Raw genomic sequence first — 27,393 nt, forward strand, 5'->3', positions numbered from 1 at the left:
TCGTCTGTGCGCCTCTCCGCCACAGTAACAGCCCGCTGGCGGTCCTCAGGCTCCCAGAAAAGCTTGTACCTGACAGGAACCCCTCGGTACCCTCAAAATCCCAAAAGGCTCGTTGAGGTGAAGCTAGGTTCCAAGCCATCTGTTTCCTTGGGCCAGAGGCGGGCGTAAATCATTTACTAAGTCGGTTGTGCGGGATTCGTGGCTCTCTGACATCTCATAAAAAACAGCACGTGATCACGAAGCTAAAAGTGTGTGTTGATGTAATGTATCAATCGTGTTCCCTTTGATAAAACCGCATTCGAGAGACTTACACCTCAGGAAAGCGGAATGATGTTCAGTGAGGCCTTCCTTCCGCCCTGGAACTACCCCCACGGCCCTTCCCTAACACGACCGATTCTGTGCTCTGCCACAGAACTGCTCTGTCCACCTGCTGGAACAGAAGGGATGTTGAACGTGAGGCTGGAATACTGACGTTTGTTCCACAACACCGTGAAAGCCCAGATCCGGGGCAGGTGGAGGTGGAGGGGCCCTGCCTGACGGCCCCATGCAAAGGGCAGCCAGCCGGGCGTCCCGGTCAGGATCGCCAGACACCCCACCACACACGCGCCCAAAACCCACACCTGAAACCAGTCAGAAAGGCTGATTTTTAGCTGTGTCGCCTGGAACATAGGAATAACCTCATGGGAAACCGCATCAAGCTTTCACGTTACAAACGAAAAAGAGCGGGTTGGCTGTGTAACAAACGTGGCCTCGTTTCGCTGCTGTGCTGTCACAGGTGTGCCTTCCGAAACAGAAATTGCTCTCATTTCCCTTTTCCTGAGCTTCTCCTGAGTTTTCTTACGTGACACGTTTCCTCCTCTGGGGCGCTCTGTGCTGTGTCCCAGGCAGGCGACGCTGTAAGCGCCCTGGGCTGCACCTGCGGGGAATGTGGCGTTCTGGGCGCCGTGTTGACCATCTCCCCGTTGAAACCATGTGTGACCCGAGCCCCGTGAGTCCTGTCTGCATGCAGCAGTCCCCAACGCAGCGTCTCCAGAAGGAAAATGCTTCACGAGCTAATGTCTCAGAGCTGAAAAGCGGGGCCTCGGGACTTGATTGTCACTTGAGAGAGAGGGCGTCTTGTCTAAATCCTAGTCTCTGCTCGCTGTCTGCAACAGCAACGACAAAAGGTAATAACCCAGTGGACGAAACATCCTGCTTCCCGTTTCCGCCATGAAAGCAGTCGGGTCTTTCAGGCTTTGGCTCTGCATCTCAAATCTGCCTTTTTGAGGAACTGATTTAATAGCTTATTTTTAGGGCGCATCCCCAGCAGGGCACTGTCTGCTCACTGACCTGTATCTGGAGGTCTCCCCATCTGTCCTGGCCTGGGGGGTCTACGGCGGCTCCTTTGGGGGGGGTCTTAATGTCCCGCATCATTTAGGTTTTTTTTAAGTCACGAAATACTGAGGATTTCTAACGTAAATGTGTTTTCCGACTCCGCCGAAGAGGCCAAGTCACAGGTGACTGCTTATTTCTGCCTGACTTTGGCGGGATTCGTGTGCAAGGAAGACAGGCACTCGTGTGAAATCGGGTGCCACCTGCTTCCCTCTGAGAGACCGGCCCCTCGGGGCGACGTGTGTGTTCCTTCACCCTGCCGTGACCCCAGCCTCAGCAGAGGTTTTTACTCCTCATAAGAAGCCTCTCCTGCGGTGGCCGCTGTGTGGCGCTTTTGTTGCTGAGACCAGTCTGTAGCATCCTTGTTCCCACCTCTCTGTGCCCTGAGCTCCAGAGAGGACTAGGGGCCCCACACGGCTCTCCCACTCCCACATGGAGTGCGCCCCGCTTTTCCCTCAGAGCAGCCAGAAGCTGAAATGCTGGTTAAAGAGCAGCCCCTGTGCCTCCTCGTGAGAGTCGTGGTCCCTCGTGCTGCTCTGAGCCCCTGAGGTGCTGTGCCCAGGCAGCCACTGCACTTGGCAGATGGGCACCAGCCGGGTGTCCTGAGTCACGGGACATTCCCCAGATACCAAGACGAGAACAGGACACAGTTCAAGGAGCTTAGGATCTGTGAGGGGAGCCAGATGGAAGCAAAGAGAATTCATTTCAGATGGTCAGATTATAACCCATGAGGTGCTGGAGAGGAAGCCAGGAGGTCTGCTTCCTACCTCTGACGGGGACGTGTAGAGACACCCTGTGGCGGTGGCACGGCCGGGCCGAGGTGTCCCCAGCAGGAGGGCTGAGCTCCTTGGAGGGGAAGTCTCAAAGGGGACCTCCCCAGTCTGAATTTGGGGGAAGGTCCTCGAGGCAGAGAGAGCAGAGTCAGGAATCCGAGTTGTTGGGCACAGGTGGACTGTTGGCTATGGAGGAGGGGCTGGGTTGGTCCAGATGAGGGACGAAGCTGGAGACGGAACAAGTGTCGATTTTATCCCCAAAATGGATGCAGGTGTTAGTGTCTTAAGGAGTGAAGTGGTGTCGTCAGACTTGCATTCCAGAAAGTTCTTTGTGGCAGCCAGGAGGATGGTGTACTGGGAGGGGCCCGCCCTGGGGGCTCTCTAGAAGTATGTGGCCGCGGCTGGGTTGACAGGAATGGTGGGGTGGAGGGCCGTGTCTGAGGGCCCAACAGCGCTGTGAACAGAGGCCAGGCAGGGAGACCCCCGGGGAGCGGGGAGCCATCGGGAGGGGCAGGGAGGCAGGAGGGGAACCGGAGCAGTCTTGGGGCGGTCGTGTTCCATCCGTTGGGCCCGTCGTGTCCGGAGAGGCCGGGAGGGTAAAACCCGATGACTGGCTTAGCACCCAAGAGCTCCCCCACCCCAGCGTCTGTGGTACCATTGGAGGGGCCGTGGGGAGGGAGTGGGGGCACGGGCAGCTCCCTCACTCCCTCCCATCAGCCCAGTGACTTGTTTGTTGCCAAGCGTGACAGGCTTGCGGGGCACCTGCTCACGGCTCCCCCACCCCCGTGTCTTCCTCCCCTGCCCTCCCCCTCACAGACAAAGGGGACACGTAGCTCACTGTCACCATCACTGTAGCCCTCTGCCGTGACCTTACCCCGCGTCCTACTCAGAGACAGAGACGCCCGTGGCCAGAAACGCGTCTGCGCATCCCAGAGCCCAAGGACGGTGGGTCCCAGGGCCGCCCGGACCCGAAGGCACACCAGCCCTTCCCTCCGTGCCCGGGCCCCGGGGTCACAGCGTGCAACCTAGCCGTCCCAGCCTCCCAGCCGGCTCGCGTAGTTCCGGCTAGAGAGCAGAGATGCCGAGGGTGTGGACACAGGGGTGGGGCTGATAAGGCGGTTCCAGTGAGTTAGAGCGTGGGGTGAAGGGGTGAGGCCGGCAGGTGCGTGCGGCCGGGGTGGTGAGCGGAGCTGTCCGCATGGAGCGGGCACGTGGACTCCGGCCCGGGGACCGGGGAAGGCTCTGGAAGGGAGGCTGCAGCCTGCATCGCGCTCCTTGCCCGGCGCCCGCGGGCCGAGGAGAATGAAAGGGCTCTGGTTTGTGAGGCCCCGCAGGTGCGGGCCGGAGGGGGGCCCCGGGGAGGGCGCCGGCGGGGAGACGTTCCCCCCCCCAGGATGAGGCCCTCGGCGTCCGGAGCCTGAGCGCGAACAGAGAGGGGCTCCCAGCTTTGCGTTGCAGCATGCGGTGTGTGGTGAAGCGGACACCGTGAGCCTCCCGGTGGCAACGGGGACGGACGGGCCTCTGTCTGAAGATGTGCAGACGCTGAGAGAGACAGTGAGCGGACAGGCCCGCCAGGTAACAGCGCGCAGAGCTGAGCTGGGGTGCGCCCGCGCTAGTTTGTTTAAGAAACCCTTGTAGGAGGTGGCGGGATCCAGGCCAGCGCCTTCGGTGTGAGCCCAGCCAGAGACTCCGTGTCGGGAAGCTCAGGGACAGTCGCTGCTCCATACGTCCTAACGACCAAAGTACTGGGCGGAATCTTTGAGAGTTTTGATTATTTGCCTCGTTTATGTTAACAGTAATGATCTCAGCCCTTAACTGTCCTTCAGATGTCAACCTGGGCGAAAATCAGACCTTTGGCAGTGGTGTCTCTCCAAGCTCTTCCCCCTGCACCGTCCCACGTGCTGTGACGCCGGGGCGTCCCCTGCCACGCCCCCACGGCCCCAGGACACTGGGCAGAGAGCCTCATTCTCCTCCCCTTCGCACTGCCTCCCGGGGGCCGCTCAGGAGCCAGGGACGCCTGCAGGCCGGGATCGTTGTCAGGACCACCTCACGCCACGCCTGTGCTCAGGTGGTTTGTTTCCACAGTGGCAGAAATACATGTTCAGATCACCACCGATCCAGAGACAGACGTTTCTTACTAAACCGGGAAGCTGTACCGTGTGGGCTCCGAAGAGGGTCATGTGCCAAGTCCCTGCCTGCGTGAGGAGCCTGTCGCCTGCTGAGTTTCTCTGAACGTGCCTACCTGTCTTCGCTTCCTGGGACCCAGCACAGTCCTGCCTGGATCGGGGCGCGGGGGGCGCGGGGGCCTCGCTGACTCTGCAACTTGAATCCCCGGGGGCCAGCTCCACAAGTCCTGGTGACACCCAGCCCTACGATGCCGAAGCCTGAAAGGTCACGCGGGCCAGACCGTGTTGTGCACCAGATAGAGGTGGATGCAGCGGCGTCAGTGCTTGGAACCCACTGAAGCAGAGAGGGATGGGGTCAGGCGTTAGCAAGAGCACGGGACCTCCGCCGGCCAGGCTGCACGGGGCTGCCGAGCCCTCGAAGCGCGGCCACCTGCGCCGAGCTGTTGTGCCGTCAGCCGACAGCACAGGAGCTCCCAGGCTCGGTATGAAGAAAAGAATGCAAAAACCGCTCATTGGTAATTTTCCGTTGTTGCGATGATAATAGCATTTGGGGTATATCGGGCCAGATAAAAAATACTTTTAAAATTAATTTCATCTATTGCCCTTTACTTTTTTAATGTGGCTACTAGAAAACTTGGAGTTCCATACTTGGAGCACGTTATTTTTCCATTGGGCAGCACTGGTCCAGACTCCTTTTTTCATAGAGCTGCCCAAAGAGGGCGACCCCACTGACCAAGTCCATGCCGCTTCCTGCCCAGCCAGCCCCTAGCCTTCGCTGAAGATCAAACCCTGAAAATACAGAGGAGAAACACAGAACACTCCTAGTAAATGTAATCCAGGTAGATTCCATAATTTCCTTACAATTAATATTCTTAGCAATGAACAAAGTGAAGAAAAAAGTTATATGTTTCTCTGTACTGGCTCTGGGGGTGTTAATTTTCCTACTTCATTTTTTTTTTTTTTTAAACCAGTACAGGGTCATTTTTTAAACTACCGTTTTGGTTTTATGGCTCACAGTATGCTAAAGCCGTGAGAGCTTGCCCATCACTTGCAGAGTCAGAGAAAATCAGATCAGTGTCCCTCCTACCAGGACGTTGCCCAAGAATTTGTGACCACATTCGTTTTTAAGTCGCATAGACCACGCGGAGTTGGAAAGGAAATTGGCCGAAAGGAAATTGTGCATTAAATAGTTTGGCTTTGGAGGCTTTTGGGTTTGTTCAGTTTTCTGTTTTGGAGGGTTTTTTTGGGGTTTTTTTTTTTTTTTTTTTTTTTTTGTACACCCTTTGGTCCAGGGAGAGAATGACCTGTGTCCAGAATATAATGGAGGTGTACGTTATGGTCCTATTTATGATTTAAGGTGACTCTAAGGGATCAAGTATTTGTTCAAGAATGCAAACCAAAAGAGCATTCTAATGTTGAGTGAAAAACTGCCTCTTAGAGTTGACCCTAGTATTTGTGGGCCCACCAGTCCCGAGAACACCTTCCACATGGTGGACGCACCCCCCTTTCCTTAGCACAGGGCACAGCTCCTTCCCAGGGGAGCACCTTCCACATAACGTGAAGGGATCGCTGTCAAATCACCTACCCACTTAGTGCTGAGTTTCCTAGAGAACTCTTGTATCATGACTCTTGAAATGAGATGAAATAAGTTTTTCTATGTATTCGACAGTTCTACAAAAATTATTTGCCCGCTCCTGCCTCTTAGATTTCCATGATCATGTTCCTGGGTCAGAAGACTGGATGCCATTAAAATACCACTTCTCCCCAAATTAACGTGATCTCAGTCAGACTCCCAGCACACTTTTTGTTTTTTTAATGACGTGCGGATTCCAAAATTCATATGGAAACACAGAGGACCCAGAATAGCCAAAACAACTTTGAAAAAGAATAAAACTGGAAGATTAATACCACCCAATTTGAAGACTTCTTATCGATTTCAACAGTTCAGTGGAATCCATCCCTCCCCCAGTCTCAAACTATCTAGATGAATATGTTTATAGTGCAGGCTCTTAGGTATAATATTTGATACGATAGACTCTTACGAATTTGAAAAATGTTGGAGTCATATTCCTGAAACTCTCAAAAACTCTGCTGTTAAAGCAAGGAGAAGATACCTAGATGCAGGAAAGTTATGTGCACAATTTGGAGAGCGAATAACAGCTAAAAATTAAAATTTGAATATTTTCAGTGCGCTTCTAATTTTGTTTTTGGCTACTTTTATTTTTTGCAAAATAAGTCCACACTTCTTGAAAACGACTTGAACGTCAGCCAGAACGGGAGGCATAGGAGGTGGATGGCAGAACTGTACCAGGGGAGGGGAGGAAATCTTCCGGGGGGGTGGGGGGGGTGGTGGTTGGTTGGAATTTTCTAGAGAAATTCAAATTATATGTTGACCTGTGAGAACCATGATTTGTTTTGTTTTTGAGAAACTCGTATAACCCTACATAGAACATCCGAAGAAAAATAGTAAATCGCGTGTTTATGACATTTCTACCGGAGATGTTTAAAATGTTTACAGTTCTCATTGTCAACAGTCAGTTGGGAGAAAAGCAGTGTCAACCATGCAAATAAAGAAGGTGTAGACAGACGAAAGGTGGGATGCGAAGGTACAACTTAACACGTAGAGTGTGTTTGAGGCTCGTGTCCTCGGGCAAAGCCCTGACAAACTAACGTTGGACATGAAGTATTTTCCCGCTTCCCCCTGTCGTTCCAGCTTGTGGTGGGAAGGACCCAGGGGGTCCCTCGAGAAGCCCTGACTGGTTGTGTCCTCAGTGGCGTAGTAAAAACGCGCACCGTCATTGTCCGCGAGGCCTGCTCTTCTGCTACCACTTAACTGTGTGAACTTGGCCTTTCAGACCTGCGGACGCGCAGCCGACAGAGGCCCGGCCTCCAGCCCTTCCTTGCTCTCCCCCTACCCCCACCCCGCCATCCCCTCTGCTCGTGCTCCCTCCTCCTTCCCTGCCTGCCGTGCTTCTGGTCTTTTCCCTCTCGTGGTTCGTGAAAATCACGCTCTGCCCTACCCACCAGGCTAAGATGCCCACGCAGAAAGGCCCAGACGGGCCCAGCACCCTTGCCGACCCTTCGGGTGCTCGGGGCTCATGTTTGTTCTCTCGCTTGCCTGCACTGGTTCCAGTTCCGAGGTTTTCACTGTTGGCTTTTTCTGTCGAAAAGTTGCTTCTCTGGAATGAAGGCCTGTGTCGGCAGTGATTAAATATTTCCAGGACGTCAAAGTGTTGGTTTCGTTTGGCCTCGCTTAGGCTTTATTTTACAGCTGCACGTGGAAGGGACACAAAATCCAGGGTAGAATTTTCCCTCTTGAGTGTCTTGTGGGCCAAAAGCAAACGTGCGTCGGCACCGTGACTGACAGTCCTCGGGGCGCGTGCCCTCACGGCCTCCTGACGCGGGCGGCTCTCCAGAAACCATCTCTGGCTAGTTTTCAGGGGGAGAACTCAAAATCCCCACCTTTACCATCACCGAGTGTTAATTTCCAAGTAACATTTCTAGAAATATTCCTAACATGTCACACAACGTTCCTTCCGAACCCTGACGTTGTTGCCGTTTCCGTAGATAAATTTGCAGAAAATCTCCCCAGGAGATGTTAGCTCTGCAAAAGATGGGAACTTTTCACGTATGACTTTTCCGCAGGCTCTGGAATTGTTCTTAAAAGCCAGGAAAAGTCTGCTTTCTGTCTACTGAGGGTAGACATCCAGGAACTGTGAGAGGCTGTGGTTATGTCCTTCCTGTCAGACGACTGACTTCCCTCGAATTTTCTCCGATAAGGCATTAGTTCTCTACCGCAAAGAGAATATGTTCTCTTTAAACTGTCTTCTTTTTGATGGAGACGCGAAGCAGAAAGGCTTGGTTCTGGTTAAAGTGTGCAACTAATTGGCAGTCTTCTGGTGGATATATGGCGTTGAGATGACTTAGATGGCTCGTTTCGTTTCAGAAGTACTGGCATTAATGCGGTAGCTCTGCCTCAAAACTGAGTGATTTGTGGAATTGCTATTCATGGAAATGTGGGCGCTTTTGGTGCAAACTGCCCAGATCAGGCCCCCCACCCCGCTTTCTTTGCAGATTCACGATGCTCTAAAGCCTCGTGGAAAAATAGGAACCTTTTTTTAAAAATGTTTAAGTGAAGGGGGGCCTGGGGGGCTCAGTCAGTTAAGCCTCCAACTTTGGCTCAGGTCATAATCTTGTGGTTCATGGGTTCGAGCCCCGCTTAGGGCTCTGTGCTGACAGCTCGGAGCCTGGAGCCTGCTTCGGATTCTGTGTCTCCCTCTCTCTCTGCCCCTCCCCCACTCATGCTCTGTCTCTCTCTCTCTCTCAAAAATAAATAAGCGTTAAAAGAAATAAATAAATACGATGAAGTAAAACCTAAAAACTGAACTTGAGGAAGAGGACGAGGTGGAGAAGGGGGTCTTTTATTTCTGATTCTTAATATTGGGAAATTTCACGTGAATAATTAAAATACTGTTTTTCTAAGTCCTAGAGGGCTTGTCCCCACAAGCGACCCATTTAGCACCTCTTCCCTTGAAGACCTTTTTCCAGACAGGTCTTCTTTTGACAGAAGTTTGAGACCTTTGCTTGACTCCAAATCCAGCGTTAATGTGTTTCTCTTCCATTCGTTTTATCCACCTCCAAAGGAAATTTCCACTTTCTGAACGGCTTCGGTAGCGGGCATCGGCATAAAGATGCCTTTCGTCCTCTTTGATGAAGTAGGAGGGTTTTGATAGCGATGAGATTTGCTGAAACCAGTGGATTTGCAAGACAGAGGGGTGTGGAGTGCTGGGTGCAGAGCCACACTTTTTAGACCGGATTGCCAGCCCATCACCCTGGTGGTTAGGTCGTCTCCAACGGCCCAGGCCGTGGGGGGTGAGGCCCGCGCCGCAGAGTTCTCAGGGCAGCCCTGGAGCGTGCGTGCTGGGCTCCCGGCCCACGGCTGCCCTCTGACCCCTGCGTGGCCTCGTTGGTCGCCAACGTCCCTGCATTTTTGATTCCAGGCCCAGAAAGATCTGAAGAAGGACCGGCCCCTCGTGCGCCGCAAGTCTGAGCTGCCTCAGGACCTCCACACCAAGAACGCCTTGGAGGCTCACTGCAGAGCTGACCAGCTGGTCTCCCAGGACGGGCGCTAGTCCCCCGGAGGACCGCGTCGGGCTGGGGACACCTGCTCTCTCCTGGAGTCTGTAGAAAATACATCCCTTGTGTGCCATACAAATCAGTTACACTCAGAGTCCGAGCTTTTCTTCCACCCCGTTCTGTAGGCAGCGACACACTCTGCCTCAGCTCGAGATTAGGAGTTCAAACAATGGTGGCTTCCCCGATGTGTCCGTGGAGCCCGAGGGCCACCGGCCGCGTCCCCGGCGCGTCGTCTCGGCCCCCGCACGGCCCCCGTAAGACGGCTTCCCCAAATCAGAGCTAAGGAGAGCACCCTAGACATCTTCACGTTCGGCCCAGACGGAATCCGCGATCGTTTACCATAAGTGGTTCTGTGATCGTGTGGATGTGCTTCAGATCAGAGGAACACTTGAAACAGAAACGCATCGCGTATTCTTGAAGACTCTACAACCTCTTCGATTGTTTCCACGTGACTGTTGCGCCAGTAGTCAGTCGTTTTCTCTCCTTGCTCTCTCTTTTTTTTCCCTTTTCATCTCGTTGAAGTGGTCCTTTGCTGTCATCATTCTAACACAACTTACTGGGAAAAGTGACATGACAATCCTCGGCCACTGTGTTTTCCTGAGGTGTTTCTTTACTTTGCCTGATGACCCGTGTGCCGTGTTACTCTCGTATACAGCTAAAGCCATACTTCCAAGCCCGCGGCCCAGCACCAGGGACTCCACGAGTGAGCTCGTAGGAGAAACGTGTTTTTAGAAAACGCCTTTCTCCATCCACCTTGACCGGAATTGGAATTTTAAAACGATGTGTCCCCCTTTTTTTTTTCTTTGCATTTTTTTGTCTCTACTGACACACGGTTGCCCTTTAACGAGGCTCTTGAATGAATAAAATTCTCATCTCTAAGAATTGATATGATACATTTTGTAGCAAGTTAGAATGAGACCCTCTCGAGCTCGGCCAGTCCGGCCCCCGCCTCTGGGCATAAAGTAACAAAAATGCCACCAAACGCCACCGTCCGTGCCGGGCGCTGCCCTGACATCCGCTGGGTGCCGGACGCGGGCCCGAGGGCTCGGACGGGCAGCCTCCAGGGCTGCGGGGCGTCCCTCCCAGCCGACCAGAGCACGCGGTATAAACACCTCATCAGGAAAAGACACTGTCTGAGTCTCCATGGGTCTTCAAATGCTGCTCTAGATCCACAGGTTTCCCTGCATGTTCTGAGCTTGCTGTGTGAGTGGAACCGCACGAGGAGAAAAACCCTTCACCCGGGGTGCGTCTGCTCCGTATTTCTCTCAGGGTGGCCAGTATTTTGACCTCCTTATCCTGCTTGAAAGCTATTTGAGACGTGTACTGCTATCCCGAGCAAGTGATTCAGTTTCCTTGGTCTGTGGCATAAGATGATACAAGTCCGTGTTAAATGTCGCCGATGCACAGAAGATAAGATGTGGCTTCCCTCAGGCTGTCTGTTCTGACTCGAGGTCGTGGGTGTCCGCTGACACGTTGTGGGAAGCGGACCTGGGCCCCGGGCAGCTGTGACGCCTGCTGCTTCCAGGGTCGCCTCCGTCCCTCCGTCCGCAACGTCTGTGTCCCTGTGTCCCGGAGGAAGGTTGCAGAGGGGGGTGGCGGGGTGGGCCCCGTGTTCGGAGCAAGGGCTCGCTGGAAAAAAACTGCCCCAGCTGGAAGCAGGAAGGGCCACCTTGGGAGAAGAAATGCTTCCTGAGAAACTTGACAAGCACCTATCAATTGTACCATTATGAAATGTGTCCTTTAAAAACAAAAAGTTTAGATGCCTTCTCCTTTTGAGGGAAAAAGGGTGCTTTTTATTGTATAAAGCAGCGTCTTATGTATCTTGATATATACCATTGTTTGAACTTCCGTCTTTAGCTGATAGATCCTCAGATATCCTTGATTTTGGATGTTCAGTATGTGTCGAGAGAGAGGGTCCTGGGAAGGCCCCCCCCCTGCCCTCGGTAAAAAGCGAAATATCCTTGTCTGGGTGACTGTATAAAGCTCAGCCTGTAAAAACACCTTTTCTGTCGAGCTTCTATCTCTGCTCTTTATTGAAGACAAACATTCACCAAAAAGGGGGGGAAAAAAAAGTTTTGAGAGAAACTAATTTTCTTTGACGAGAGTATTATTTCATATTTTGGCCTATTAAAGTTTTCCTAGTTAGTACTCAGATTCCCTGTGCTAATTGTTCGACTTATATAAGATACACCATTTATTATATTATATAGATACACCGTTTATCCTGCACCAAACTGATTTCAAAAGTACGACATTGAGAACAAACCGGTGACTGTTTTTCTTCATAAAGTCCTGCATTCGGCATCTTCACTGTTTCCAGACTGTATCTGTACATCAGAAATGTCACTATTCCGAGTGTCTTTTTAGTGTGGCTTTAGTATGGCTTCCTTTTAATATTGTACATACATTGTATCTTTGTTTTATGGTAATAAGTAATAAAAATGTAGACTTCATATTTTGTACAAAATGTCCTATGTACAGAATAAAAAAAAGTTCATAGAAACAGCAAAAATAGGTAAGTGGCACAATTATTTTTCTTTAGAAGATATCTGTAACTTTACGCTTTAGTGAAATGTTAAGTACCTACATATTTTTTAACATTTTGTAATTCAGAACTTTTTGTTTCGACATTGTTTATGAAGAGGAAACTTCATACACTCGCCATTTAATATGCTCTTTTATCTAATTTTAAAAAACTCTAAAAATGGTGTATTATATGGACTAAATAAAGAACATGTGAATTTTACTGCTCATCATGAAACTAAATTTAGCCACGGTGTCGGGCCAGCCGGTCCTGGTCACTATCGAGTTTCCCTCCGGCCTAGGCAGCCGTGCCTGGGACACCGGCCGGGGGATGGGCAGTGTGGACGGAGTCCCTCACTCCAGCCGGGCGTGTGCTGGGCCCTCCTGGGCTCATCCCGTGGGCTCATCCTTCACTTCCCTAGGGGAGAAAGCAATGGTGCTTTTCTCCACCAGCTCTCCTCTCCTCTCCTGAGTAGGCACGTGTGAGTCAGAACACGGTTTCTAGAAATGGAATCATTTGAGCCCGAATCGTGATGTTTAAAAGGATTCTGGAAAAAAGAAATTAATGTCTTGCAAACAGAATCGCTGAGAATCTGAATTTGGGGTCCCCCCCCCCTTATTCACGGGGATCTTCACCGATCCCACCAATGCTGTTGATGAAAAGTCAACCAAAGACACAGAGTCGAGTCACTTCCTCAAGTCGTTGCCACGAACCACCCATGCCCTTGGCTGTGCTTGGTGACATTCCAGCCGGCGGGTGGGGCTCACTAGTTCCCTCTCTCTGTCCCAAGTCTGGTGACACCCTCACCAGTAAAAGCCCAGGAGGTGTCGCCCTGGGCCCAGGGGTGTATTGGAGGGGCCCAGCCCCCCGCGGCGCATGGTCCTTGCACATGGTAACTCCATGGGGAAGTTTGGGGAACCGCGCGTACCCCACTTCACCCCGGGCAGGTACGCTGGTCAGAGGACACCTTAAACGTGGCACAGCAAGGAGCTCGCTGGGCCCTGGGACCAGGTGGTGGACCGGGGGAAGCCACGGGTAGCACCCTGGGGCGCAGGAGCCCCTGGGAGAACCCAGTAAATGGATGCTTGCCCTGGTCCGAGTCCAGCTTCGTGCCGCCCTTCTCGCACACCAGCAGGGGCCCCGGCTGTGTCTCCTTCCCCGAGAACCGGAACCTTCGTGCTGTCGGGGGCTGCCCGAAGCTGTGTTCCTTTACTCACTTCTCATGACCCGGCAAAGTATCTGCCCGTGTTCATCCTCGCTGACCGGTGAGGACACGGGCTCGCAGAGGTCAGGTCACCTGCCCAAGGTCACATGAGTACTCAGTGGAGCTAGGTTCCAGCCCACGCAGTGTGGCCCCGGGGTCCATCGCCTCCCCTGAGGAACACCTGAGTCCTACAGGTGAACACAAGAGGGCCACTGCCTGACTGTGACTTCATCTTCTGGAACTGGAGGGACCCGGAAACCATCCAGCCCGGTGGCCCCTTCACATACACACTTCAGAGGCCACTGTTTTTACATAGATCTAAAGTTTGCAATATTTGAACTACTCAAAACTCAAACGTGTCATACCAACTGTCAGCCCTTCGGGGTCCCTCCCCCCAACTCATTAGCTTCTGTCCTCATCAACTTTATGATGTTACTATATGAACCCGTAAATCTATCAAAACATCAGCTCTTTAATATTTGTGGTTTTACGTAAGATTTCATTTGGGGGGGGGAGCGGTGGAGAATGGATTCCACTATCAAAAAGTTTGAAATCCTTTTTAGGGAAGGAAATCGAAGGAGGAGAGTTGCTCTCCAGACTGTTCATAGCTGAGCGTTTCCCCACTCTGGCTCACTCTTGCGTCTTTCTGCTTTTTACAGAAGTTTTCTGTAAATTCCACAGCACTTTTCGGTAGTGGAGGAAAGAATTTTTTTTTTTTTTTTTTTTTTTGAGAGTGTGTGTAAGCAGGGGAGGGGCAGAGAGAGGAAGAGAAAGAGTCCTACGCTCAGCATGGAGCCCGACGCTGGGCTTGATCTCATGACCGTGAGTGAGATCATGATCTGAGCCGAAATCAGGGGTCGGACGCTTAACCAACTGAGCCACCCAGGCGCCCGTCTTCTGATCACCCCCAGTTTGGGGTACACGTGGCTTAGTTTACCCCTGTGGGGCTTTTAGAGACAGTTCCATAAATACAAGCTGGAGCCGAACTCAGCTTTGTGGTTTGTTTTATAGGACGACGTATATAACTGATGACTAATCGATCACAGCAGGTTTCTGACCCATCTGTCTTTCTCCAGTTTTATTGACATGTAATTGACATGCAGCCCAGTGTCCGTTCCAGGTGCACCAACGACCTGACTTACATACGGTGCTGCGAAATGAAGTTTCTCGTGAATGCCGGCCTCCTCGTTTAGTTACCCCAAAGAAAATCTCCTGGATTCCTGAACTAAGAACAGCCAGTAAGAAACACTTTGTGAACACTCAGCGGTGCGGGAAGAGGAACAGCTGCGGGGTAGTGGGCGTCTCAGCTGCGGGAAGCCCCCCACCGGCCCCGGAATCAGACACGTACAGGCGATCGCTTTTCCCCAGCGGGTCTGTGTCCCAGCGGCGTCTAATAGAGGCACTCGGGCTCTGCCTGTCTCACGCGCACGCACACCCCAGCGTGCTCCCGCCAGCTCTGTGCAGAATCAGGATATGAATTCGAGCGGGCATTGGGAATAAATACATGGTAACACTGAGAGGTCAGCCTAAGGTTACCTGTCCGTCTCCGGCAGGTGCCGTCACCTTGGCAGACTCTTCATCTCTGCCTCCAAAACGCATCTTCTAGAAATCTGCCTCAAACTCGTTGTAAATTTCAGGGCCCCTTGTAACCGGTGACGGCAAGGGGTTATCCCCTGCCCCTTTCCTTGGGGTTTCCTCCTGGAGCCCCAGGTTCCACTCCTAACACCAGGTAGATGAGCGGAGCATTGAGGAAGCGGTTCAGCATCCACGTAATGAGGCCGTGTTGAGACCTTGCTGAAAATGGGTTCCCTGATGGGTAAGTCAGCCCAGAGTGAGCGCGCTGCCTGAGGCTGGAGACCAGAGCGGGCCATCTCCTGAAAAACCAGAGTGTGGGGCAGCACTGAGCCCTCGCGATTCAGGCCGACCCCCAAGGCCACGTTCGCTGGCTGCTCTTGAGCTGAAAAGGGAGCGATGTCGATAATAAGCCTTACTACTCGCTGGGTCGTTTTCTTTCGTTCGATGTTGCCAGAATGCAGAGGACCGTGTGGTGGCAGTTTCCTCTAGGAACGCCGGAGGCTGCTGCTTCCGGGGCTGTATCCTCGTGAGTTTCAAGAAGACCAGGGCAAGAAGCCCGCCACGTGGCCTGACGCCACGAGAAGAGCGTGGGAGCGGGTGGGTGTCGACCTGCCCGGCGGGCTGAGGAACTTTGGGGGGAAGGGCCGCGGTCACACTGGGGACAGTGGGGGACACAATTTAAAATCAGCAACAGGCAAAGCTGCGTAGGGCGGGGCCGTAGTGGGAGAGGCCAGGCTCAGAGCTCGGGTGTCCTTCCCCCGAGGTCGCTCCCCCCAGCGGCACTGCCTACGTGGTGCCAACCAGGGAGCCTCGATATCCAGACTGTTGGGTTTTGTTTTTTTCTTCCTTAGGTCTACGCGTTTTGAGAGAAGAGAGAGAGAAAGCATGAGCGGGGGAGGGGCAGAGAGAGAGGGAGGCACAGAATCCGAAGCAGGCTCCGGGCTCCGGGCCTTCGGCCCAGAGCCTGACGCGGGGCTCGAACCCACGAACCGTGAGATCGTGACCTGAGCTCACCTAGGCGCCCCGCTGTTGCATGGGGGTGACTCACATTGACGTGGCTGACCTTTGTGCCCCGCGCCCCCAGAGGTGCAGCCCGCAGGCCACGCCCCCATCGCGCTGTTAGCGTGGACCAGCCAGCATGGCCCAAGGCCCCCAGGGCGACAGACGCTCCTCAGGCGGGGCTTAGGGAGCAGAGGCCAAACCTCTCCTTGGGCACCGTGAGCCCCTCACCGCACGGAGGTCCTTGCAGACGAGGCGGGTTCATTCGCCGGCCGAGGCCACGGCGCGCAAGGGCACCGGCGGCAGCCCGACCCGCAGGGCCCCTGACTCAGCCCTTCCCACGGCACGGCCGCGTGCAGACGGGGAAGGGGCCCGCTGGCTCCGTCAGGAGGCCTGCTGTCCAGTTAACCCGTTTGAGAAGGCAGGGGACTCCAGCGAGCAGACCGCCAGCCTGACGACAGAAGGAAACAGACCCCAAAACGTCTGGGCCGCTCCCAACGACTCTGGGAGGGCGGCGCTCAATACCGGGGAATGGCTAAGAGGTGGCCTGATTTCAGTGTCAACGTTAAGTAAACGTGGGAAACATACCTCCCAACACACACGCATCTCTCCACTGTACCCAGCGACGTGAGGGCCCCGGCAAAGTCCCCAGAGTGCAGGAATCTCAGGCAAGAGAAACCTCATTCACTCATTCATTCATTCACTGCATAATGAACACTGTAGGCCCCCTGTCCAAACTAAAAAGTCGTCAAAACAGTAACTCACGTCCGCTCTCACCAGCGTTTTCTCCAGCCTGGAGATCGGCATGGCTTCGTCTCAGAGCCAGAGCGTCATCCGTGGGGAGACCCAGGACGTCAGAGACTCGGGCGAGCGTAGAGCAGAGTCTGTCCAGGGCCCACATCGCCCACCTCCCGGCCCAGGCTCGTGCCCACGTGGTACCGGGGTGAGACCCTAAATCTCCGCCTAAGTGACCCTGGGCCCAGTGTCATCTCTGTTGACAGGCACGGGTCCCCACCACCGGCCTGCACACTAGTCCTGGGTGTGAGAAGGCGCTTCCGCGTCCTCACCGAGGTATGAGAAACGGCCAAGGGAGCCGGTTCCTTGGAAAATGGATTGCATTCACGCCCTGTCCTTATCCGACATGCCCTCCCTCCACTTTTGGCACTAAAATACAGCTTCGTGAAATGGCGAATGGGGATAGCAGTTCCTTTTATAATTCCGCACTCGAAAACAGTTGGCAATACTGTGTCCCCCCCCCCCCCCCCAGGTAGTTTTAGTAATATGACAATACTGATCGGTCTCCTGACCCATGAAATCCAGAATTCCCGGTCTACGTCAAAGCCCTTGTTTCACAGGAAATAAAGTGGACTCGGAGAAAGGAAAGCCTTTGACTGGAGAGTGCTGGAACGCAGCGGGCGGGACGTATTTAAGGGTTTCTGAGTTGTGTGTTTATGCAGTCCCTTATGCTGCCTGTCACTGCATCGTTTCCAGCCTGTGGATTTTTTTTCCAACGTCTCTAGGAAACGCATATTCAAAAGACTTGAGATAGGTGGTGAGCCTCTTTGGGAATCGTTTTTACTTTGTGAAGCAAAAGTTTAGGTGCTTCCTGATTAGAAAATGTTTCCTGTTTTGGGGCGCCTGGGTGGCTCAGCCGGTTAAGCGGCCGACTTCGGCTCAGGTCACGATCTCACGGTCTGTGAGTTCGAGCCCCGCATCGGGCTCTGTGCTGATGGCTCAGAGCCTGGAGCCTGCTTGGGATTCTGTGTCTCCCTCTCTCTCCACCCCTCCCCTGCTCGCTCTCTCTCTCTCTGTCAATAATAAATAAACACTAAAAAGAAGAAAAGAATTCACTACAGGGGGTTGATAAGATCAGAGGTGGCATGTGACACTTGAGTCCCCCAGGTGGGATGTGAGCTGGGGGCGGGGGGTCACGCGCGGAAGACCAGCGGCTCCGAGGCGCGGAACCCCCCACCGCCGCCGGGACCCGGGCGTCTGGACACGCGCGCGGAGCGTTGCCAAGACCCGGCGAGGCCCCGAGCGCCGTACGCGACGAGGGGCTAGGGGGCTGGGCCGCAGCAGCAACGGGAGAGACGCGGTGGCCAGGCAAGAACACCGAGGGCTCCTGGTCCTGAAGACGTGGCCTGCCGGGCGCCGTGCGCGGCACAGACGCGTGTTATCGCTTCCGTGGATCTTCGCGCCGAGGCTGGGAGGCAGCCGGCGGCTGGAAACTCGGAGGCACAGGTGGCTCGCCGGGCTCGTGCGTGCACCTGTCGTCAGCGAGTGGCAAAGCTACGGAAGCCTAACCCGGAGCTGTGGGAGTCCGAACACGGCTGTCGCCTGTCGCCCACCACCCGCGACCTGGTTCTTCCTGGGACGCGGGTAAGAATCCAGGAAAGAGAAGCAATTTCTAATGTGGGCAGCAGCAGCTAGAAGCCGGTGGTCCCTTCAACATAATGCATCCGGCTCAGTCACTCGACAGACGTTTCTTTTCTCAAGCAAGGTAGGCCATCCTCCGCACCCCGCCACCTCGCAGAAGAGACCGGGGTTGAAGAGCTCACCGAATGCGGTACCGAGCACATGTGGGGGTGGGAGGCACCCAGCCAGCCCACCTGGAGCCAGGCGTTCCCAGAGGGATGCATCTCCTGACCCGATCCAACAAGTAGCACCAGGGCCAGGGGAGAGGCCCCTTCGCGGCTGGAAAGCGTGGGGGCAGAGGAAAGGGGGCACGGGACCCCCTGGGCTGGCACGGCATCTGTGCCCAGGGGCCCGTCCACCACGCGTGCCGGGTGTGAAGTTCCGGGCAGGGCAGGGCAGAGCCAAGGGGCGGGGAGCGAGAGCAGGGCCGTCACCCTGTGGTCACCTGGCCGTAAGCACGGCCGAGGCACAGCCATCTACAGCAGACTGTTTACTGTGCACCTGCTATGTGCTCCTGGAACTTATTTCCTGGTGGGGAAAGGCAGACGAGAAGAGACTATCGGAGAGCAGAAGAGTCGTACAGTCCCAGAGCGGGGCCACCCTCCTCTGATGGGGGTCGGGCGGCCTCCCTGGGGGCAGGGTGTCTAAGGGGGGACCGGAACAGCACGGATCTCGAGAGCCTGGGGGCAGGGGTGGAGGGCGTCCCGGCGGTGGAGACAGGTGTAAGTCCAGGGCGTTTCGGTAACAGTGGAGACAACCGGACCCCGTGCCTGGCTGCCCAAAGAGAGTCCGGGGAAGGGGTGGGATGCTTTCTCGTGTGTTCGCTGAGCGGTCACAGACCTCGGCAGCAGCCCGCCCTGCTGGCCACGGGGTCAAGGCCGAAGACCACGGAAACGGGCCCAGCTGACTTCAGCGGACGTCTCGTGTTACACACGACAGAGAGACACGTTCAAGATTCCCAAGAAAACGTGAGGCAAGAATGGTTGTTTGCTTTCTGTTTCTGTTTTTGTCTTTAGCCAGTGAAACTGCTCATCGGCTCTAAAGGGCACAGAAAAAATTAATTTCATTATGGGTACGCAACAGCTCCTTCCCATGAGCCCTTCCTGACGAGCGTCGTGCAGAACAAGCTTCAGAAAACCACGAAATCGTCAGAGGACTTTCCGCTTTGGTCAGTGAGGGGGGCCTCGGATGTACTCAGGTGTGGAACTTAGACCAAGGACAGAGCTCTGGGGGACCGAACACGACGTCAGCGTCGCACCCTGGCATCCTGCACCTGGCAGAAAATGGAACAAAGGGAGAGTGAGTGGACGGGAGTGTGAGCTCAGCGGCTCCCTTGCGGGTGTCAGCTGGGATAAATGGTTAGGTTGGTGACGATGAGGGGGAGGGGAAAGTGGCTACTGGCTAGTTTCCGAGAATCCACAGACAGCGTCTAAGGAAGGAGGGGACAGGGTCATCACGTGAATATATTGCTATAAAGACCACCGAAACAAGGACACGAGCCTTCCTAAATACCAAACGATGCGTGGAAGCAGTTCACAGAGGGGAAGACGTCTCTCACACACGGAACAGCAAATAGAACATAAAGCATCATGACACCTGAAAACGTGTCACTGCTAACGAAAAAGTCTAAGGTTAACTCCTCTGTTGAAACGGAAAAATATGTATTGTTCAGATTGGCTAAAAAAAAAAAAAAAAAAGGCCATTCTGTGCTATAGTCTACGTTTTGTGTTTATCTGAGGCTTGTTTGATAATCGAATTCTATTCTGGGCACAGCACCACCCCTAAAACGACGTGATCCAATGGAAGGATGGGCAAAGATATGTCAAGTAAGACAAATTAAAAGAAAACAAAGGTCGCTGGGAACGCGAGCTGGGGCAGCCACTCTGGAAAACAGCATGGAGTTTCCTCAAAAAACTAAAAATAGAACTACCCTACGACCCAGCAATTGCACTACTAGGCATTTATCCAAGGGATACAGGTGTGCTGTTTCGAAGGGGCACACGCACCCCCATGTTTATAGCAGCCCTGTCGACAATAGCCAAAGTCTGGAAAGAGCCCAAATGTCCACCTATGGATGAATGGATAAAGAAGATGTGGTATATATATATACCATGGAGTATTACTCGGCAATCAAAAAGAATGAAATCTTGCCATCTGCAACTATGTGGATGGAACTGGAGGGTATTATGCTAAGTGAAATTAGTCAGAGAAAGACAAAAATCATAGGACTTCACTCATGAGGACTTTAAGAGACAAAACAGCTGAACATAAGGGAAGGGAAACAAAAATAATATAATAACAGGGAGGGGGACAAAACAGAAGAGACTCATAAATATGGAGAATAAACTGAGGGTTACAAGAGGGGTTGTGGGAGGGGTTGTGGGAGGGGGATGGGCTAAATGGGTCAGGGGCACTAAGGAATCTACTTCTGAAATCATTGTTGCACTAGATGCTAACTAATTTGGATGTAAATTTTAAAAAAATTAAATTAAAAAATTTAAAAATGTGAAAATAAAAAAAAAAGAAAACAAAGGTCGCAATTTTGATATTAAGGTATACTTCAGGTCCAAAATATTATACAAGACACAAGAGGACATTTTATAATATTCACGATGAAGAAAGAGCACTGATCAATATCTGTGCCCCAACATTTCATATGGAAGTGAAAGCAGAAACTCATAGGTGCACACTGATAACAGGAGACTTCAATCTCTCTCTCAGATTCAAACATCAAATAAAAAGTTAAAAAATAAAATAAAGTTAGAAATAAAGTAGATCTAAATAAAATGAAAAGGTGGATCCCACAGATGGACATTAAATTCTAGTCTTTAAATCAGAGAACACATCTTTTCAACTTCACCTGCAACATTTTTGAAAACTGACCACAAAAAAAGAAAAGAAAACTGACCACATACTGAGCCACAAAAATCTGAAATTTCAAAACAGAATAATACAACAGCACTCTGTGACAAAACTGGAAATTAAGAACAAAAACTCCCCCGAAGGTCTTTCTGCCTTGAAATGTTTAAGCCACTAAACAACTCTAAGATCAAGAGAGAAACGCAGAATCAATGCAACATTTCAAAAAAAAAAAAAAAAAAAGTAGTAGTAACAAAACCGTGACCTATCAGAATCTATGAGATACAGCCAATGTTATACTCAGAGATAGATTCCTAGCACTCAAAACCCATATCAAAAGTGTTCAAGTAAGTTAAATGTCAACATAAAAAGCTGCAAAAGAACAAGGTAGTATTTTTAAAAGCAGAAAGTAAAAGGATGTCCAACATCATTAGTTATCAGGGAAGTATCAGTTAAAATCATTATAATCTGTTGCTATATAGCAATAGCATGCACCGCGAATGACTATAATTAAAATCCTGACAATATCAAGTGTGGAACAACAGGAGGTCTCATGAAACCTTACATCAGAATGTTTATAGCAGCTTTGCAGTGGTCAAAAATTGAAACAAAATATCCATCAACTGTGAATGGATGAACAAGTTGGATACATGCATACAATGGAATACTCCTCAGCAATTAAAAAAAAAAAATGAATGAACCACTGATACATTCGATGTGGATGAATCTCAAAAATGTTATTCTAAGTGAAAAGATACCGATACAAAAGGCTACATGATGTTTGATTCCGTTTTACGTGATGTTTCGGGGCAGGGGAGCTCTAGAAATCTGCGGTTGCCAGGAGCTGGGGTAAGAAAAAGAGCCACCACAGAAGGGCACAAGGCAACTTTTTGGGGGTGACAGGGAAACTCAGTATCTGAATTGAAGTGGTCACTACACAACTGCATGCATTTGTCATAACTCCTAGAACAGTATATTTTAAAGAATAGGATCTTGGGGCGCCTGGGTGGCGCAGTCGGTTAAGCGTCCGACTTCAGCCAGGTCACGATCTCGCACTCCGTGAGTTCGAGCCCCGCGTCGGGCTCTGGGCTGATGGCTCAGAGCCTGGAGCCTGTTTCCGATTCTGTGTCTCCCTCTCTCTCTGCCCCTCCCCCGTTCATGCTCTGTCTCTCTCTGTCCCAAAAATAAATAAACGTTGAAAAAAAAAAAATTTAAAAAAAAAAAAAAAAAAGAATAGGATCTTGCCATATTTAAACTATATCCCAATAAACCTGCCTTAAATAAATCAGCAAAAAAATTTTTTTTAATAATAAAAAACTAATATTAGGTCCAAGGACCCGATGGCACACCAAGGGTTGGTCTGAAAAGAAAGCAGAGTGTAACAACAACAACAAAATTCGAATCATTCCAAAAGCAATAATTCATTAAGAAAAATTTTTGAATAGAATTTTTTCAAAAGTAGCAATTAAGAAAGAAAAAAAGTAGAAATTTAGCGAATTAAGTCTGAAACCAGAAAAAAGAAAAATTGATAAATTATTTTCTTTTTTAAGTTTATTTATTTATTTTGAGGGGGAGGGGCACAAGTGGGGGAGGGGCAGAGAGAAGGAGAGACAGAATCCCAAGCAGGCAAGAATCCCAATCACCAAGCACAGAGCTGAGGTGGGGCTTGAACCCACGAACTGTGAGATCATGCCCTGAGCCGAGATCAAGAGTTGGGTGCTTAGCCAACTGTGTCGCCCAGGTGCCCCCGATAAATTACCTTTTTAAAAAATCAAAAGGTAAATAAGTCACTAGCCAATTTGGTTTTTTTATTTTATTATTTTGTTTTTTTATTCTGGGGGGATGGGCAGGGAGCAGGGGTCTTCCAGTAAGCACTGAAAAACCTGCTAGACAAATTCCAAGAGATGTAACGCTCAACTTGGGGTTTTTTAATGGCATGGGTGAACCCCTAAACATCCAAAAGAAATAATGACAGAAGAAAAGTAACCATCAATTCAGAAGACATTTTTTTAAAACCATGAGACTAATTTGCATAACAATAGGAAAATAAATTTGAAATGGATAATTTTCTAGGAAAATATAACCCAAACTGACTCCAAACAAGATAGAAACTCTAAATCAGGAGTTAGTGAAAAAAAGTTTTTGAAGAACTTTTCCTAAATAAGAGAACCATGCTGTGTTAATCAGGGTTTTCCAGAAATACAGAACCAATAGGATGGATGGACAGATAGATAGATAGATAGATAGAGGATAGATAGGTAGATAGATGATAGATAGATACATACATACATAGATACCTAGATACATAGATAGCTAGGGGATAGATAGAGGATAGATAGATAGATAGAGGATAGATAAGTAGATAGATGATAGAGGATAGATAGATGATAGAAAGATAGATGATAGATAGATAGATAGATAGATAGATAGATGAGATAGATAGATAGATAGATAGATAGATAGATAGATAGATAGATAGATAGATAATTAAGGAATTGCCTCATGTGATTACAGAGGCTGGCAAAGCCAAAATCTCCGGGTAGGCCGGCATGCTACAGATCCAGAGAAGAGCCGGTGTTGCAATTCAAGTCTGAAGGCCATCTGCTGACAGAATTCCCTCTTGTTTGGGGGAGGTCAGACTTTTGACCTATTCTGGCCTTCGACTAATTGGATAAGGCCCACCCATATTCGGGAGGGCAATCTGCTTTTACTCAAAGTCTACCAATTTAAATGTAATCTCATCCAAAAACACCCTTACTGAAACATCCCGAATAAGTCTTGACCATATATCTGGGCACCATGGCCCAGACAAGTTGACACAGAAAATTAACCATCACAAGTCCACCCCAGGTCAACTTGGCACCCACATGCTTCTCCTTAACCCATACTTAATCTCCAAACGAGGAACAAAAACAAGGTCATAATTCCACCACATGATACAACTATCCTGCAAACACCCTACCAGAAACTAGGATGTGCTCAAAGAATGGATGTTAAAAAAGAATGTTAAAAGTACACAGGAGCCAATCTGTAGGAACCCTCACGATTCAAATCTAGAATAATTTGAGCATGAAATGTTGTCACGTAACAACTATCCAAGATATATATTTGGGTGAAACAAGGGAGTTCCAAAACAGTCTGCACAGTAGAATCCTATTATGTGCATCCACACATATACATATATATAGTATCCTAAAATCTAATATATACTACATATCATGTACTATATATAATGTTAGTATGTGAGAAAACTAGATAAGTATCCCAAGGACTTAGGTATGTCTGGAGAATTCTGGAACATTTGCACTGATTTTACAAATCCTTTACATTTCTTTTTGTATTTTTTTAATGTTTATTTATTTTTGAGAGAGAGAGAGAGAGAGAGACAGAGCGCGAGCAGGGGAGGGGCAGAGAGAGGGGGAGACACAGAATCGGAAGCAGGCTCCAGGCTCCGAGCTGTCAGCAGAGCCCGATGCGGGGCTCGACCTCACAAACAGCAAGGTCACGACCTGAGCCGAAGTCGGAGGCTTAACCGACCGAGCCACCCAGGCGCGCCATACATTCCCTTTTTTAAAAATTGTGTCTAACGCCTGAGTGCAGCATCTGAAATCAGCCAGGTCCAGCTTGCCTGCAGGCTGTGAGCTGACTTACAATCTCCCTTCTCACCACCAGAGCACGGGAGCCAGGCCACCTCACCACCATCCGGAATGTCTGCTTTGAGCCTCCACCTGCTCAGCTCTTTTTACGTTACCCCCTGTCTGATTGCCCTGTAAACTGAACACTCTGTGCTGCTTGACTTGCCCTCTCAGCATCACGCATTCTAAAGGACTTTTAATGAAATTAAACTCTGTGGGATGAGAGGAACAAACATTATGTAGTCGGTTACATTTCTCCAGCCTGACAGCCACGGGCTCCTCAAAGCTGGAAGAGGGGAAGCAACAGAAACGACACGTACTGAGCGCCTACAACAAGCTGGACTGTCCCTTGGCACACAGCGTCTGATCGAACTCTCACAGGTTGGTGTTGCGAGTCCCCGTTTTTCAGATGAGAACACTGAGGTTCTGGGAGATTATGTGATTTACGCAAACTCACTAGCTAGTCAAAGGTAGAGTCAGAATCCAAATGCAGGTCAGTGGGGTCCTAAGATCTTGCTTTGCCCTCTATGACACCCTCACTTGTCCCCAGATTTATGGATGAAGCAACTAAAACCCCTGGGCATTGGTGGCGGACCCTCAGAACTCAGGTGAGCAGGTGTCCAGAACATGCCCTAGTTAATGCTCCCTCAGCCTTCAAGTCTGGTATGTGCCCAGCCATGACCAGTGCAGTGTCGCCTAGCATCAGTCTATGCCTGGTATCTCCATCAGAGAGGCAGAACCTGAGACCTAGGGAACTGGGTGAGCCGGCCAAGGTCACACAGCAGTACCATCGAGGGCCTGAATCTAGGGACGGCTCTCTGGCCTGGGCAGGCCTCTGGGTCCTGCTATCCCCTTGAAACCCTGCTCCTCCGTCCTCCGTGTCCCCTTCTCTCTCTCTCTCTCTCTCTCTCTCTCTCTCTCTCTCTCTCTCTCTCTCTCTCTCCCCTGCCTCCCTTCCTTCCCTTCATCTTTCTCTGTCCTCACTATAACCACTTACAAATTCTCATCCACCTGAAGTGTTGCTGAATTTGAGACAGAAGTGGGAGAACCTTAAAGATGGGAATACAACCCCCACACTTTACACATGGACAAACTGAAACCCAGAAAGGCTCCCCCACGTGTTCAGATTTCAACTCCAGCCTTTGCTCAGCTGTTTCCTTTCCTGCCTGCCCACCTCCCTCCTGCCCTTGCACACCTCCCATGAACAGCCATCTGGCTCTTGCTTGCAGCCAGAGGGGGCTTCCAAAATCACTCACTTGATCAGTCTACACTCTACCTAACAACCCTCCAAGGATCAAAACGCTGCCCTTGCTACCTTCTCTACTCTCCTATGACAAGCTAAATATCTTACCCACGATGAGCCTTCCAACTTGCTAATCCCTGCTCTCTCCCTGACTTGATTATTAGCTATTTATCCTTCAATCTCAGATCTCCCTGGGGCCCAATCCTGAGGCACTCACAGAGTCTCCCTCGTCTCCAACTTCACTGTCTGCCTGAGTAGACCATGAGCCTGGACCTGTCCTGTTTACCACTGTGCCTCCAGTCTCTGGCGCTGTGCTGCACGCCTCCCCGAGCCAGTTCACAGCCCAGTCAAAGTTTAACGGCAAGGTGGAAAAAAAATGTCCCAGCAGAGGAAAGGAGATGATCCCAGCAGGGAGAAGTGCCGCCAGAAGTTGTGTGCAGGTCATGTACCCCAATGTTTACAGCAGTGCCCTCAACAATAGCCAAATCATGGAGAGCCTAAATGTCCATCCACTGATGAATAAAGAAGATGTGGTTTATATATACCATGGAGTACTACTTGGCAATGAGAAAGAATGAAACCTGCCTGTTTGCAGCAACAAGGATGGAACTGGAGGGTATTATGCTGAATGAAACAAGTCAGGCAGAGAAGACAGATGTCATATGTTTTCACTCATATGTGGATCTTGAGAAACTTAACAGAAGACCATGGGGTGGAGGAGGGAAACAGAGAGAGGGAGGGAGGCAAACCATAAGAGACTCTTAAATACACAGAACAAACAGGGTTGGTGGGGGGGGGGGGCGCTCAGGAGCGAGGGGAAAATGGGTGATGGACATTGAGGAGGGCACTTGTTGGGATGAGCACTGGGTGTTGCAAGCGATGAACGATGGGAATCTACTCCTAAAGTCAAGAGCACGCTGTATACACCGTATGTTAGCCAACTTGACTATAAATTATATTTTTTAAAAAAGTTGCGTGTAGGTATAGGAAGCAGGCCTGTGGGACTAGACTGAGGTGCGAGCAGAGGGTACTTGGGGGAAATGAGGTTAGGAGATTCTCTTCCATGTAATAAGCACCCCTGAACGCCATGGCAGGCCCTGTGCCCACAGAGCACACAGGCGGGCGCTGCTGGGCCCTGATGGTCCTGTGCGGAGCCGCCACTCTGGGGTTTCTCCACATCTGAGTCTGATGGACGTCCTCACCGCCACCCCCAACGACACGAGCACCGACACCGCCTAATGTGCATATAATTCGAAGGGGTCACGGCCCCCGGGAGCCCAGCCAAGGACCACGGCTCACGTATCCCTAGTCTGGCTGGAACGACAAAAATCAAACGAGTGCCGGGAGCACAAGTCAGGCCATGACGACCCTGAGGAAGGAACGGAAGCCGGAGGGACAAGATGTCAGAGGCAGGGAAGTGACAACGGTGGTTGGCCCCTGGGGCCACGCTAAGAAATCTGTCCCAGGCTCCCGAAACGGGACAGAGGTGCGGAGGCGAGCAAAGGTTTCAGGGCGAGGAGCGCCCTAATCTCA

General features: G+C 51.1%; 1 protein-coding gene and 1 non-coding gene across 8 annotated transcripts in view; one reads left to right on the forward strand and one right to left on the reverse strand.

Annotated features, from left to right (window-relative positions):
- PPP2R5C (protein phosphatase 2 regulatory subunit B'gamma) overlaps positions 1-14,732 on the forward strand; it is a 130,602-nt gene extending 115,870 nt beyond the window's left edge. For 2 of the 7 annotated variants that reach the window (XM_030319992.1, XM_030319993.2), the window contains 2 exons: positions 3,603-3,719; positions 9,271-12,152. In XM_030319992.1, the coding sequence (XP_030175852.1) occupies positions 3,603-3,719; positions 9,271-9,402 (249 nt within the window). In that variant the 3' untranslated portion in view covers positions 9,403-12,152. Of the gene's footprint in view, positions 1-412; positions 1,167-3,602; positions 3,720-3,970; positions 4,624-9,270; positions 12,153-14,210 lie in introns of those variants that run through there. The other 5 variants (XM_030319987.1, XM_030319990.2, XR_003969693.1 and 2 more) reach the window with 4 other exon arrangements.
- An 8,105-nt stretch (positions 14,733-22,837) lies between these two features.
- Positions 22,838-22,897, reverse strand: LOC115517385. Its single transcript, XR_003969837.1, has one exon. It is a non-coding gene; the product is annotated as a U7 small nuclear RNA (small nuclear RNA).
- Between the last annotated feature and the right edge of the window lie 4,496 nt (positions 22,898-27,393).

This window comes from Lynx canadensis, chromosome B3 (genome assembly GCF_007474595.2).
Source record: "Lynx canadensis isolate LIC74 chromosome B3, mLynCan4.pri.v2, whole genome shotgun sequence".
Classification (NCBI taxonomy): Eukaryota; Metazoa; Chordata; class Mammalia; order Carnivora; family Felidae; genus Lynx; species Lynx canadensis.